This window comes from Sinocyclocheilus anshuiensis, unplaced genomic scaffold (assembly GCF_001515605.1).
Source record: "Sinocyclocheilus anshuiensis isolate Anshui unplaced genomic scaffold, SAMN03320099.WGS_v1.1 scaffold1341, whole genome shotgun sequence".
NCBI classification, from domain to species: domain Eukaryota; kingdom Metazoa; phylum Chordata; class Actinopteri; order Cypriniformes; family Cyprinidae; genus Sinocyclocheilus; species Sinocyclocheilus anshuiensis.
Window position 1 is genome coordinate 1,154,971 of NW_015553274.1, and position 15,941 is coordinate 1,170,911.

Genomic DNA, 15,941 nt, shown 5'->3' on the forward strand with positions numbered 1-15,941 from the left:
TATAGTAGGGCTGCACGATTAATCGAATGCGATTGTTATGCGCATTTTGTTAGTAAAGCCGGTTCTGTAATCAGCAGTAAATCATCATCACGTGCTTTCAGATGGAGCAGAATTTACTACACATAGCCGTAGTTCACTGACAAGTTACGCAAAAAAATTGCAGACGATTTTATGTCTAATATCGACGATATTAAGCTGTTTGCATATCTTCTCAGTGAACTATGGCTCTGTGAAGTAAATGCTGCTCCATCTGAAAGCATGTGAAAATACCACATTTAATAACATATTTTTACTCCAAACATAATGTCAGTCGAGTGTTTGAAATAAATCCTTCTGTGAGATAATGTGGCTTCTTACACAGAATAAGGCACGCAACATATTTCATAGTATTTAAGCAGTGATAAAGGCATTGCATTATAAATATACTTTATTTTAGTGAAAATTATAATAATAAGAACTCCGATAAACCATATATTGCCGTAGTCGTGTGTTTATCAGTCACGTTGAATCAATGAAAGCAGTTGAATCTTCTGTTTATTCAGCTGCAGCGATAGGCATTTCCTGGATTACTTCTTCGGGGCATATTTGGAGTTTCAGCACGAGAGCGCCCTCTGGCCTTCGGATGGAGATTTACTGCTGATCACAGAACCGTGCTTCACTGAAAGATACGCATGACAATCGGAGCTTCTGTCGAATCGCGATCTCGATTCCATTTCGATTTATCGTGCAGCCCTAGCGCTGACTTTCTGAAAAGCCCTGCATGGATTAAGGCGCGTGAACCAGGATCACGAAACCCAGATGGTCTCTATTAAGCAGTTAAAGTCCATTTCTGATTTTATTGTTGTTTGTATTGTCATGTTGCAGTATTTTACTTAATAAAAATATTTTTATTTTTGGTATTTTATATGCTCTGTTGGTGGTTGGTGGGGTAGCATCACCCGGGGGGATTTTTTTTTTATCCTAATATATATATATATATATATATATACACACACACATACATTCATACATATGTAGAATGTATATGAACTAATTGGGAACATTATTACATGTAAATATTAAAGGTATTGTTATCTCCAAAATAAATTCTGTCATTATTTATTTACCGTCATGTTACAAATCTGTATGATTTTTTTTTTCTGTGAAATGCAAAAAATGAGAAAAGATGCAATGAAGATGAAGGTCTATCAGTCCCTAATATTCTGTATTAAATGTTCTATATTCTGTATTAAAGTCATACAGGTTTGAAACAACATGAAGGTTTTGATAATGCAATTTAAATTTTTTTGTGAACTATCACTTTAAATTAACTCTAAAATTTCCGGTCTGGGCAGTGAGGTTTTAAGGCAGTTGATTTCTCAGGCTTTCACACCTTAACATTTCTATGCATTTGTGATTGTCCTTTTATTAAAGCATAATGCTTTTGTTTTTACCATTATACATCACAATAACCCAGAGGCCTGAACAAGTGCGTGAACCTGCTGCTTAACAAGTATTGCTAACAGACATGAATCTTTAAAGGGGTCATATGATGCTTTTTTTAAAGATCATTATTTTGTGTATTTGGTGTAACCGAATATGTTGACATGCTTTAATGTTCAAAAAACACATCAGCTTGTAACACTCCAAAGAGAAAGGAAAACTTGAAATCGCATCATATGACCCCTTTAAAGAAAAATGTAGTAGTGCAGTGGTGGCATAGAGTAGTTTATCCCCTAAATCAATTTAAAACTACATTGCTGAGTGCTTCATTTAAATTATGTGACCAAGTTAAAATTTTAATGTCTCTCAGAAACTGTATAAAATAATAAAATGGTTTACAATGTGAACTTGGGCATTTTCAAAAACTAAAAAAGCCTGATCATCTCCTTAGTTCACTTAATGTCACTTTGAAATTAATACAGTATAGCTTTCCGTGCATTTGGAAATTTCTTGGGATTTTTTGGAGATGGGACCACAGTCTGTTAAACCAGTGAACTGTTTGCTCAGCTTGTACTTGGGCTGCTCTGTTTAACTAGAAAATGGGCTTGTAGACCCCTTCACACCCTAGATTAAAACTGAGACTAGATAATTGATTTTAACTGTACAATTGTGTTATTTTTTGACTTACCAACCTGTTTTGATGTTAAAGGGATAGACGTAACTGTCGTCATTTACTCACATTCATGTCGTTCCAAACCTGTATGGCTTTCAAACAAAAAGAAGATATGCTGAAGAAACTGCTTTTATCCATACAATGGAAGTTAATGCAGTCCAAAATGACATTGGTCCTCACTGACTTTCATTGAATGAATAAAAAAAAAACACGTTTTGTGTTCCACACTTGAAAGTCATACAGATTTGGAATGACGTGAGGGTCAGTAAATGATGTCAAAAGCTTTATTTTTTAGTGAGCTATCACTTTAAGTAGTGACTGGTCAGTGTGAAAGGTGTGTCAATGGAGTTCATATCAAGATGTTTAAAATAGCATTCATCACAAAGCAGGCTTGTTATTACTAGCCTTGAGTTTTCATTGGGTAGACTGGAGATATGAGGTCAGCAGCGTCCCCAAAGTCCTGTTATCTCCCACTTCTTTTTGTGCTGAGAGGAAATCGTTTTTCTTATCAGTATGTTGAGATCATAGGACAACAGGAAGGCATGTTGTAGACAATATTCCAAGAAAGCTTTCCTCTGCAATTGTACTTATCATTTTGCTTTCTTTTATGTAAGTTACAGACCTTTATACCTTTAATTTAGTGGAGAAACATTGTTCTTTTTGTGATAGAATTGTGGAGAAACCACATGCATAGTTTTCACTATACTTGAGTGCAGAATAGCCCTTGGCATGTTGAGCACTTGGCCACTTCATGTGCATGTAATTCAATCCTGACATTGGCAGTGTACAGCGTAACCTTCTAGACATTAGACAGACAGACTGGATCTGCCAGTAACACTATGGCCACACATAGCTCTTCCAGGTGCAGCATAGACCCTGGAATGTCTTTGTGCTGCCTGGTGGAACTGCTTTCGTTTTGCTTCTTTTTCCAAGGAATGCAAAAAGGGCACTTGTTAATGAGTCGCTGGATTCGAAACAGGTTTTACAGCTGTGCTTTTATGTAATAACAGTGTCTTGGCCAAGCCCAGTGACATTGGACTCCAGTGGCCGTGTTGTTTGAGGGATAGTACAATTGCAGTCTTTGTCCTATAAAAGCAGATAAGTCAATAAATTAGTATGTCTTAAATTAACTAAAGGAAATTCTAAAAAAAATTTGCAACAAACATAGTCCACAAGAATAAGCTGCAAAAAAAAACATACCATATGCAACTTGTCTCTATTACAAGTCGCAATTTTTTAGATTGTCATGATCACTTAGTTTTTGTTGAGATTTAAAGGTCTGTATTACTAAATGGTTTGCTAGTTAAACTATAAGTGTTTTCTTATAACTCACACTATTAGCCAATGGCACCATGACCAGCGAAGAGGCTGAAGCCGCTGTGATTCTCTCATTGCAGGCAGACAAACGGGCACATCACAATGCGCTGGAGCGCAAACGTAGGGACCACATCAAAGACAGCTTTCACAGCCTTCGGGATTCCGTTCCTGCCTTGCAAGGGGAAAAGGTTGGTGAATGTCACTGGTAAAACCATGCAGAACACAAGTAGACATAAAGGATGTTTGTTTTGTGTGCTTTTTGTTAATTAAATCTCAGCTGTTACACTGAATGTGATGACTTTAAATGTTATCATGAGATGATTAGCGTGGGATTTCCATGTCGAGGTGTGAATGAAAAGCGTAATGAGAATTGGGAGCAGAGTGGGTCCAGACTGACTGATGTGATCCAAGTATAGGCGTGGTGCCAGGAAGCCATTACAAGGGGAAATGCGGTTTCTCCTTCCTCTTGTGTTTCATATCTGAAATAGAATGTTCAAGAATGTAGTAGAAATCATTTTTGACCTTTATGATAGAGCTATATTTCTACTTGACTAGGGATGCACAATATGGTGGTACCATATTGGTTATTGGCTGATGTATGTTTTATTATTTATTGGTATCGCTTAATATTGGATATTTTTGCTCTGTTTTTACATTTATATTAAGTTGGTGTTAGATGACGGCAAAGGTAAATAAATAATTGAATCTCTCTGTTAAATGTAGCATTTAGCTAATCTCAAAATGAATGTTTTTCACACTGTACATTATAATGTTGTGATGCCTAAATACATTTGTAGCATTTAAAATAATTGATTATAGTTAAATGTTTTATTTTTAATTAATTTGGTTAAAATAGTATAGAAATTTAATATCGGACATTTATTGGTTATTAGTCATAACAAAATAATGAATGCTTCCCTAATCATTTTACTATTTCTCTAGTGAATTTATGGCTTTTTGCCACCATCTAACGCTCACTTAGTAATCTTTGAAAGCATGATTAATAATTTAATAATGCTGTTATTAGAATGAATGTCTGTTTTTATACTGTAAATTATAATGTTGTGATGCCAACTTTTTTTTTTATTGAATATTTTTAAGTGTTTCAATTTTCATTTTATAGACATATTGAGTTTTCAGCCAGTTATTGGTCATAACATGAACATTTTTGGCTTATCAGTATCGACCAGAATTTTCCAAATGTGTAGCTTTTTAAATAGGAGGTTTTTAATGGGGTGGTTGATTATGATTTCACTTTTTGAACTTTAGTTTGTGTGTAATGTTGCTGTTAGAGCATAAACAATGTCTGCAAAGTTACGACGCTCGGAGTTCAATGCAAAGGGAGATATTTTCTTTCAAAGAAATCGCTGTTTAAGGACTACAAAAAATGGCTGGTAGGGACTACAACGAGCTTCTTCCTGGATTTGTGACACCACTAACCCGGATGTTTACATAAATCCCGCTCCCGGGAACACGCAACTACCTGTAATGGTAAGGGGGTGTGACGTTTCCGCACAACGTGCACTGGGCGGTTAGCGAATCACAAACACACCGAGCCTGCTAACCAATCAGAGCCCATTGCGTATTTCTGAGTGAGGGGCTTCATAGAACCAGGAACTCAACAGACCGTTTTGACGAGAATGGAAACAGCGGTGTAGAATAAAGGTAAAATATGTGAAAATAATGAGTTTTTTTTTTTTTAAACTAAGCATGAACACATTACACTGCACACCATAAACAATCAAGCTTTCGAAAAAAGCTGATCAACCACCCCTTTAAGCTATTTGTGTTCTTATTTGGGTTGTTTGAATTGGTTTGGGGTTCATATGTGTGCAATGTAACTACATTCCTTGCGTCAAATTCTAGTTTTTAATTTGTTGCTGACAGCAATCTATCAAACAGGCATCCCGAGCTCAAATCCTAGACAAAGCCACAGAGTACATCCAGTACATGCGACGGAAAAACCACACACACCAGCAGGACATCGACGACCTGAAGAGACAGAACGCTCTGCTGGAGCAACAAGGTGGGTGACGCTGCGTTACTCCTCACTTTTGTCGTCTGGTCATGCCGATCTGTGCCAGTAGGTTTCTGTGCAGAAGTCTAATTTGGCTGTTGTAGTGCCTCATCATACAACATATGATTTTAGGCAAAAAATGAAGAATTGTCGTCCTATGTTTTTAATTTCCAGTACGGGCACTGGAGAAAGTCAAGGGGACCACGCAGCTGCAGGCCAACTACTCCTCTTCAGACAGCAGCCTGTACACCAATCCCAAGGGCAGCGCTGTATCGGCCTTCGACGGTGGTTCCGACTCGAGCTCGGAGTCTGAGCCGGAGGAACAGCGTTCCCGGAAGAAGCATCGCGGGGAGGACAGCTAAACAGCGGATCCTCGGCCTGCTCCACAAAGTTCTCCTCAGAGGGGAGGGAGAGTCACAGCAATGGCCTGTTTCTTGTTGTATTTTGTGTACCTCAATCGCCCCAAACCATTTTGATCAATCTCTTTCAGTGAATGTCAACCCTCGATTCCACACCTGAAGAAACCTCCGCCAGGTTTACAAGAGAGAGGGACGCCTGTTACGGGAAGAACACTCACGGAAAACAACTTGTTTTTACTCTCCCTCCCTCTCCGACTCTGTTCGTCCATCTTGCGTCCTGGCACACGCAACAACAAACGATGATTTAAACCCAAAATGAGGCAGCTTTGCAACTTAAGGACTTGATGCTTTGTATGTTTGTTTGTTTTTTTGTACCCTTGTCTGCAATCCCTCCGGATGGAAATCCAAAGGGGTGAATGAGGCGTACAGCTCCTAGCACTGCTAAAATATATATATATATATATATATTTTTTTTGGAATATCTTAAAGCCTGTTTAGAACTTACCCTTAGCTGAATTGTCCCGAGTGGTTTGCCTTTCTAAATATTTGTTACTTTTCCATAAAGGAATGTTTTTGAAGCATCTGTCAATGTACCCCTTGTTAGACCTATGGGATGAGTGACACATTTTGATGTTATCGATAAAATCCCTTATTTAAAAAAAAAAATGCTTTATGGGAAGGCTGCTGAGCTTGTGTTGTATTTGTTGTTTTAGCCTGATGTAGTAAAGTTTACAGGTTGGGGAAAAAAGAGATTTTGTTTCTTTAAAAAAAAGGGGGTTAAAGTAAAAAGTGATAAAGCGTATATTTTGCATCTGTCACCTGAGCCTCCCAAACATGTTTTTCATGTATTTCACTCCATATTGGGAATATAAATGTTGCAAATGATGTTCCTCCCCACAAAGCTAGTCAATATTGAAAGAGTAGATTCATGTCGTGACTTTTAAAGGTAAATGTTCATCGGAAACCGCTGCACACTACAAAAGTTGCATTTTGAGTGTCTAGGAGACATGAGTGTGCGCGCGCGCGTGTATCTTTTACCATATTTTCCACTTAGTACATTAGTAAACTGAGTAGGTCTGATTCCATTCCATGAAATTACAGGTATGTTGTACATACTGCCAACAGTTGTCTTGCAAGTTGAGGCCTACCTTTACAATGAGAATATAAATAAAACTATTTTATCCTTTACATATGCTGCGTGGTTCCTTTGGTTCTCTATATATTTTTTACTCCAATGTCCCAGTTGTCCACAACAAAAAGTCACTGTAACTTTAAGATGTTTGTGATTTAATGGTTAAGGATTGAGGAAAGGGTTTTTAAAAATATATTTTACTTCCTATTTTTACCAGATAAAATATTTTTGAGCTTAGCATAACTATAATAATGCATATTCATAAAATGTAAATTGATATATTGCAATCTCCATTTTCATACATGAACTTTTTCAGGTCTAAAAATCACACTTTCAAAAATTATATATCAGACAGTGGAAACCCTGGCTCTTCAAAAGAAAAAAAGAAAAAGTTGTTAGGGGGGGAGGGGGAGTGGTGAATAAAAATTATTTTAGCAAATTTTAATGCTTTTTTCTTATTTTAAATCAATTTAAGTCATCGCAAAGGGGAAAAAAATGGTTGCAGTTTATACGACACTATTTTATGAAACTTATTTTATTTGATCATTTACTCACTCATGTTTTCAAACCTGTATGACTTTGCTAGATTTTTTTTAAATAAGCTTAGATGCGAAACTCAAAAACTGAAAACAAAAGCACCATAAAATTGTTCTGTATTATATTATGTGTGCTTTAATCCAAGTCTTCTAAACCATATGTGTGAAGCTTCGTGTGAGCAACAAGTAAAAAAATCCATTGAATTAATTCCCCTCCATCGTAGTTCTCAAATGTCATTCATACTTGCGCACATTCATACATACACATCAGGAGATGCACTCAAACTATTTGAATAAACTTGGGTGAGGACAAATTTTATGGATTAACAATGTTGATTTTTGTTCTGAAAACTGAATTGTCCACATTTATCCAAGCTTCTCCTTTTGTGTTCCACAAAAGAAATAAAGTCATACAGGTTTGGAAAGACATGAGAGTAAGTAAATAATGACAGAACTTTCATTTTTGGATGAACTGTTCCTTTAATGTGCTCTGATAAAATGCCATTCTGTTTTGATACTTCATACCAGCACATTAAGATTAAAGCATAATGACTGAATTATTGAATACAGTTTAAAAGCTCATTAAACGGCACAGATGATATTTTTAAATTGCACCCAAAGATTACAAAATGTAAACACTGTACTCACGGCTGAGTAGTCAAACTATATTTACATATTCGGCAGTTACCATATTCGTTTCAATCGTACCCGTCAAACCGCACACATTAATTAAAGATGACAGAAATTAAAGTCAAATGATGGACTGCCTACAGTGAGTATAGATCATCCATAATACACCAACCAGAAAACTTCCATCCAAGTCTTTATTTCTGTCCAGAACCTACTGCCACGTGCACTCTGGGAAACATTTACCAAAGCCCAAAATAAGCTGGTATGTGCAATAAAATATCAATCAACGACTGGTGCATGAAAAACACCTCGCCTAGTCAGTCTCTACTGTTTTCCCTGGCTAAAACCCATAACCCCATGCTGAAGCTGTAGTAGATCAGACCCTCAGAGTGTTTCCCCATCTGTAGATGCTATACAGACCAGCAAAGGACGTTTGGCTACAGCATTTACAGAAGATGCCTCTGCGTTAGGTCAAGCTAGCTCAAACCCCCAAAATACGTTTAGAATAGAAAAAGAGGAAAAGTCTATGACTGGTCCATTGCACTTGGTGTAGGTCCTGTCTGAACTGGAACAGGCAACCGGTGGAAATGTTCAATCGCTTGGGCGACCTTCTCTGGGCAGATGTTGTAAACTGGATGAGTTGGTGCCTGGATGGAAGAAATATGAAAACATTTAGTTATATTAGTACATTCATCTCAACTGAGTTTTCAGTATCTCTCACCAGTCTGTTCTCGTCCCGACCGAGGATCAGCTCGTTATGGAGGTCTTTGTTTCCGAAATGCTGTGCTATCGAGAGTCCACTCAGACAGTAGCACGTGTGGTAGAAATCTCTAGACCTGTGGGGAATCAATGCTGATCGATTATGAAAGTCTGGTTTGGTCTTCATAATTTGGTTTTATTTTAGTTTGATCCACAAAGTTAAAAATACAGATGTAATGACCTACAAGAGGCCAATGGTTTTTCCATGACCTTACCAGCTACATGTTTGTGGTTTTGTTCGTTACTGGAAAAAGGATATTTACAAATCATTAAAAATCCTGTTTGTGATTCATTGAAAAGAATCATTTCAAAAGAATGATTCAATCACAGATTTGACATCACTACAGAAAGTTTTGCTCCACACAAATTCGAGATGAGCATTATCTAGCTGATGAAATGTTTTAGAGCAGAGTTTTACATTACTTTTTTTGGTTGGAAATGAATTAAATATTCAGTGTAAGTATATAATTATCTAAACTTCATCAATACATTTTCTCCCCCAAGAAAAAAAACAAAAAACTAGTATATACCTTATTTCAGTGATTCTAAACCAGGGGGTCAGGGCCCACAAGTTCTAAGAGGGCCTCAAAATGATATACGAAAAAGTGATTTAAAATACGACAAAACAACTTTGTGATTTTTAAATGTATTAAATTTACATTTTATGAACATTTTTCAAGTTATGCCAAGCTTTAAGATACTTTAATGGGTAGAAATTGTGAGTAAAAATTATTTTTAAAAATTCTTATCCAGTAAATCACAAAAAACTGGAAAGGTCATGGGGCCTTCAAATATTGTTTGGTGACAATGGGGGGGCCTTCATGTCAAAAAGTTTGATAATCTGACATTTAATTTGACACATTACCGGTACACATTAATGCAAGCTTATAGACTGTATTATCTATGTATGTATTTGTGGGTGTGCAGTGGAAGAGCTGTACTCACTTGCCCGGTTTGTCCAGAAGGCCTCCACCAGGATTCTGGCAGCAGAGAAGGATGTATTCCTGCAGGGCCTTTCTCTCAAACATCCAGCTACTCGCGCTCAGCGTTGAGTCTCCTACACACACAGTAATATTTTCATCGGTTAATCTACCAAATCTGACACTAGACCTCGTGTGTTTTATATCCATGTTGGGTTTAAATGAAGACAAAAAAGTACATCAGAAAAAACACAGACAAAAATGTGAAAAAGTAAATGAATGTATGAAAACTATAACCTTATGAACCTTGTAGTATTTTAATCACTCGATTACCACTAAATGTTTCATATATAAGCAAAAGTGTTGTTGTTGTTTTTCTAGGATGACTGCTCACCTTCTTTAAAAAGAACCCTGTGGAGTAACGGTAATAGCCCTGCTTGCCAGAAGGAGTAACACCCATCCACCAGCTTGTTACAGCGGCCCTGAAAACCACCTTCAAAACGCATTTGTCTACTGGTTACCCAGCGCTAATGAAGGAAAAAGAGAGAAAATCCTCCAATTTACAGGTTTACAAGTATCAGCATAGGAAGATCATTAGTGCTGCTGCCTTATCGTTAAGACAAATCTGTCTGTGCACTGGGACTGTTTAGGTCAACATCTGCCAAAGGCCCTGGAGATCTGCTGATCTAAGCATCTACAACATTGCAGCACAATGCATGTTTAGTGTCTCCGAGGAACCTGTAATGAGGCACTTCTCCTCCAATGTTCAGGATACACGCAACTGACCTTTAATGCATCTCATAAACCTCAGTTTATTCACTCTAATGGACAGGAAGAGTCAGGTTAAGTAAAAGATGGAACTGTAGCAAAGGGAAAACAAGGCAAGATACTTACTAACAAGGTTTTGAGATCCAGCATATGTTCTTTGCCCAGTATGACCAGGGCAGCAGTACCACAGAAGGTATAGCCGCCATGTGCTTCAAGTCCTGGTACTCCACCTAAACCGCCCTCCCAGTTCTGACAGCTGAAGGCCGAAGGAAAGCACAACATCGCAGTATTTATCGGTTAAAGAATTATGTCATTCTGTGTGCTGTGTCTGAGATTTAATTCATTTAGGGACAGAACACGCTTTTGTGTTTAAACGTGAAACACAGGGCAGTGGAATGGGAAAAAAAGTTTTTTTACAAGTTGAACTCAACTTGTAAAAACAATCATCTGAGTGTCGTCACCTCCCGATACAAACACGCCCCATAGTTTAGTCCCACTCCTGACACTGATTAACATGTTTCCGTGGAAGGCATCGAAAATTCAAATGCTAACGAAATTGCGATTCCGGTTGAGTTTTGGCAGGTTACATGCGTGACACAGAAAGAGTGAAAAAGCAGACGTGGTAATTAATATTACTATTTAAATATGACAGGCTCATTACTCGCAAGACATGGGTAATACATTTGCAATTGAACTTGGCTTTTCCATTTGAAATTTGGCAGTCAATGTAAATTCGCGAAAGCGAAAATGCAAATGGTCATGCAAGATCTGCAATTTTGTTTGGATTATGTCACAATTTATGCATCCACATATGGAAAACGCAATTGAAAATACAGTTTGCAATTCCTTTTGAAAATATTCCGGAATATCCTTCCATAGTGAATGGCCCTTTAAAGTGTAATAAATAAATAATTTTTATTGATATTAAAATGTTTTTCCTAAAAATTCAGAATTAGTTTTTCTGTTCAACCATGTTATATGGGTGAATAGCATGATATAGACAAGATTTGGGCACCAAATGGGTTGTTCCACAGGTTTCATGTTGAGCCTCTATTAACGCCATGTCAGCAGCAGTGGTTATATGGCAAGAGGAAACATTTTAATTTCACAATTCAGTCATATACATCATTTCAAAACAATTATATAACAGTTTTGTTTGAAAATTATATATATAAATAAATAAATAAATACAAATATACAAAAACATACATATAATAAAAACAATAACAAGAACAAAAGTAATAAGAACAATTATATAGTCTTTCAGCTTAATGCATGACAAAAAAATTTTAATCGTCCCAGGAGAATTCTTGAAAAAAGAGAAAAAAATGTCCATTAAAATATTTTCTGAATAAAAACGTTGCCTAGTATTATTTAAAATTGGACATTCGATTATAATCTGAATGTAACTGAATTGGCATGTTTTGAAATAGAATGTGGAAGTAGTTACCTAAGAATCCAATTGTGCGTCCCATCAAACAGGGTGGGGGTGATTATATTGGTGAGTGAAGCCACAGAAGCTGCACAATATGCACTCCTATCAGATTAGACACACAATAGCAACCATGAGTGAACAGGCAGACAATGATCACCATCTATGCATGTTAATAACCACAAGCTACATAAGATTAAGAATAAGACTAAAAGTCTGTAGGATCCAATTAGTTTTCAAAGTGACTTTCTTTGTTTAGCGCTGACCTATGGTGAACATTAAGCATTTTTCTAGCACTAATCTGTCTGTTGGGAACAGTAAAAGGTCACTCTTGAAAAATGCTTCAGCACAGTAACATCAGAACATGGGCAATAGAGAGATGTATGGATGTTGTGAAGATGCTTCAGGGTATGCTGGAACAACAGTGACAGAACTCACCTGACATCCACCTCCCCGCCCACATGCATCACAAAGGAGCCATCTGGCTGCTTCACAGAGTACAGGAAATCCAGAAGCTTCTCTCTGATGGGGGAGGGGGGAAAAAAGATTGCGTTTCCATGGTAATATGATCAATGCAACATCTGTGGGCAAGCAGGTGATAATACAAAGCAAATGTGAAACCTGTTGATGACTTTGTAGGCCTCTTCTGTGCCCAGGATGCAAAGGGCATTTACAGCTGCGTAGGTGGGAGCCAGGTGAGCGTGTTGACACGGACCTCCAACGAACCCACCTGTCGGACTCTGACATCTGGCCAGAAACTGACACACGCTAGCAGACAACAGTTAACATTGTGATATATTTACAACAACAGGCATATAAATGTCATAGGAACTTAAAGTGCCCCTATTATGCCATTTCGAATATTGCATTTTATGCAGTGTGCAATGTAGTGAATGTAACCGATCTGCAAAGTTGTAAAGCTGAAAGTGCATGATAAATAAAGTTATTGTCTCCCAAAAGAAAGAAACAGCTCAGAACAGTCTAAACGAGTCGTCGTCAAAATTTGAATCCCACTTCCGTAACGGCTACACGTCACGTAACACATTTGCATAATGCCCGCCTATGTTCTACATTGGTCAGCTGCGAACACTATAGCTTGTTCGTGTGGTTAACATCTCAACATGTCGAGAAGACGCTGTGTCCTATGCTGTGTAAATTCATTTTATTTTCACTTCCGAAAGATGAGGCTGCAAAGAATCAGTGGTTAAAATTCACAGTAGTACAACCCCAATCTTTTTTTGTGTTCCCGTAATTTTTCTGATGACTGCTTCTCTAATCTCGGGGAGTTCGATGCGAGTTTCACAAAACGCTTGCTCTTGAAAGATGTTTCAGTTCCCAATTTATTTGGACCAGCTCTCTCCACTGAATAACAACCTGTAAGTATGATAAATAACAGATGTTTATATTTTCAGTCGAGCATTCAAAATACGCAACTATGGCAAAAGACTGAATCTTAGAACTCCTTCGAACGAATCATTTGAGAATCGTTGGAAAATGAGGTGATATTAAATGCATATTTTGAGAAAACGAAAGCAATTTTTGACCTTGCATGCATGTAAACCTGTTGAAGAAGACTCCCAAAACAATATTAGGAACCTTAAAAATGGCATAATAGGGGCACTTTAAAATTTAAGCAAAAAGCCATATCCTAAAATTATTAGGGAAGCACCTTTATTTTAAAACATTATTTTCATGCTTTCATTGATAGCAGACAAATGACAGATTGAAATTCTATATTATCTTGTCTAATTAAATTTAAAATAAATAACAAAAAAATAAAATTAATCATTTTACATGCTGCAAGTGAATGTAAGCATCACACCAAAAAAAAAAAAAGGATATTCAGTTTGAGATTTGCTCAAGATTAATTTGAAAAGTGTTATTAAATTACTAGTGTTTTTAAAAAATAACTTTGAGCATTACATGATAGTAAAGATAATCTAAATGTAAAAATATGCTAAATGAACATGCTCAATTAGAAATGCAATATTGACAGATACCAACAGATTTGAAAAAAAATCTCTTAAATCAAACACAATCTCTTAAATGAAATAATGTAAATATAATTCCCTAAATATATTCCAGTCTCTAATTTGACTTTGCTATTAAAGTCACATTTGCTATTAATGCTGTATAAAATTGATTAAAATTGACTAAATTATCGCTTTCAGAAAAAGCATTAAAAACAATAAAGAATGCAGTAACAATCATAGCAAAATGATGACTACAAAAAGACTCTTCTAATGAATTTACCTCTGTGTTACAGTCACAGTCTGTGTTACAGTTATTTTTGCCTGTTTGAAAGTCATAACCACCTAAGATGTCTTCAACCAGGCAGTTATAAAGCGATCTAAGCATAGTCTGCGTGGAGAAAGAATGCATCTGTGTCATAGCTACTAATGTAATGCAACTTTGACTTTATCTGTAGTGGTCACGTTAAGACCAGGATAGTAAGGGGGGGTAAGGGGATAGTAAATAGGTAAGGGGACCTAAGCATGTGTCTCACTGCCACATGTACTCTGAATCGCAGAGAAGGGCTGGTACTCACTCTGAGGCAACTGCTGCCGGCACAGACTCCTCTAGCAGCTCCAGACTGTGCAGGATCCAGTAGCAGAGCCAAGGCCGGCTGGCATCCAAACACTGAAGCCAAATAACATGCAGATTCAGCAGCCATTACCCGTTGAAGTACTAAAATAACTCAAACTAAATGTAAAAACTAAAACTTAATAAAAACATATTATAAAGACGTATTATAAAGACATTAAAAACCACAGAAAATATAAAAATAAAATCTAACTCTAAATGTTAGCAAAAACTATAATAGTATATCAGTGATACTACAACAACACTGCTTTTTGAGTTTTTTCAAAAGACACTGTTTACCTCATATGCATCAGAGAGATGGCGTAAACCTTTCTTCAGATAATGATAGTGTTGTTCCCTCAGTAAAGTGGGCCTGAAAAAATAGTGTAGAATCATCCATTTAAGCATCTTATTAGAATCTAGCTACTGCAAACTAGAAATCATTTTTAAACTAAAAATATTACTCTATTCATATAGTCATGTGATCAATTTGTATTGTAATCAAGATTTATAATAGCTTAGTACAAGGCAACAACTTGTTTGTACAAAGTAAGTTCAACAACTGAGCTGACATCCTCCAATTATCCCCATCAAAGGAAGTGGCGGTGTTAAAATGCAACCCTCTACATTGCGAGTAAATCACTCGCATATGCGACTAAATCTTACTCTGGGCGACTAAATAATGTCTAACATTAGCCATTGGCTAATAAATTCTTAGATTTTACACGCCAGTATGTGTGTAAGGCGTTCAACACAGATTTTCACTCGATAAACACGCTGACTGAGCGCTTGAGAGTTTCGCTCTCCGTCAAGCGATCTGTACTATTTGGATGCGCTCACTGGATCTTGTCATGTACTCAATGGATGCGCAGTATATAGCACGCAGCGCACCTGTATTTGGCGTACCGTAAACTAGTGTGAAGGCGCACGACTCGCCGTCGCTTTACTGATAGCGCTGTGTTTCTCACACATGCAAAGAGAGAGAGCGAGAGTCTTGCATACCATGCTGAATCGACGCGCTACATGTAAACCATATTCTTTGTAGTAATTTACTGTCAAAATAACAGAGTTCATTTAGAATTATTCAGCTTTTAAAAACAAGCAGAATATATGCCGGTTTCTCGGCAGTGGACGGAGCTAATGCGCGAACAGCTCTCGTTGGCTGGCGCTCATCTATTACCGTCCTTGTTTTGATTTCTGCAAATCAGTTCGAGCGAACGCTGACAACGTCATTAATATTCATGAACCCAGCAGATAATAATAGTTAATAATAATAGTCTTTTAATAATAATTACTATTACCTATGACCAACAATATCTTAAACACCACCACCAGTCCTAAGTTCAGTTAAAATGACAAATATGCATTCATTCATGGTTACCAAGTTTTAGTT

At 37.0% G+C, this 15,941-nt stretch overlaps 2 protein-coding genes across 4 annotated transcripts in view; one reads left to right on the top strand and one right to left on the bottom strand.

The window, feature by feature from the left end:
• LOC107668248 (protein max) overlaps nucleotides 1-6,560 on the top strand; it is a 16,210-nt gene extending 9,650 nt beyond the window's left edge. For 2 of the 3 annotated variants that reach the window (XM_016460060.1, XM_016460063.1), the window contains 3 exons: nucleotides 3,493-3,600; nucleotides 5,300-5,438; nucleotides 5,604-6,560. In XM_016460060.1, coding sequence (XP_016315546.1) covers nucleotides 3,493-3,600; nucleotides 5,300-5,438; nucleotides 5,604-5,791 — 435 coding nt within the window. In that variant the 3' untranslated portion in view covers nucleotides 5,792-6,560. The remainder of the gene's footprint in view (nucleotides 1-3,492; nucleotides 3,601-5,299; nucleotides 5,439-5,603) is intronic. The other variant, XM_016460061.1, reaches the window with a different exon arrangement.
• A 1,367-nt stretch (nucleotides 6,561-7,927) lies between these two features.
• The window catches only part of LOC107668263 (protein farnesyltransferase subunit beta-like), an 11,075-nt gene continuing 3,061 nt past the window's right edge, over nucleotides 7,928-15,941 (bottom strand). Inside the window, exons 3-12 of the mRNA XM_016460083.1 lie at nucleotides 14,849-14,921; nucleotides 14,514-14,605; nucleotides 12,587-12,733; nucleotides 12,404-12,487; nucleotides 11,984-12,070; nucleotides 10,660-10,789; nucleotides 10,160-10,292; nucleotides 9,791-9,902; nucleotides 8,808-8,922; nucleotides 7,928-8,733 (exon numbers count right to left, since the gene is read on the bottom strand). Of these exons, the coding sequence (XP_016315569.1) occupies nucleotides 8,611-8,733; nucleotides 8,808-8,922; nucleotides 9,791-9,902; nucleotides 10,160-10,292; nucleotides 10,660-10,789; nucleotides 11,984-12,070; nucleotides 12,404-12,487; nucleotides 12,587-12,733; nucleotides 14,514-14,605; nucleotides 14,849-14,921 (1,096 nt within the window). The 3' untranslated portion in view covers nucleotides 7,928-8,610. The remainder of the gene's footprint in view (nucleotides 8,734-8,807; nucleotides 8,923-9,790; nucleotides 9,903-10,159; nucleotides 10,293-10,659; nucleotides 10,790-11,983; nucleotides 12,071-12,403; nucleotides 12,488-12,586; nucleotides 12,734-14,513; nucleotides 14,606-14,848; nucleotides 14,922-15,941) is intronic.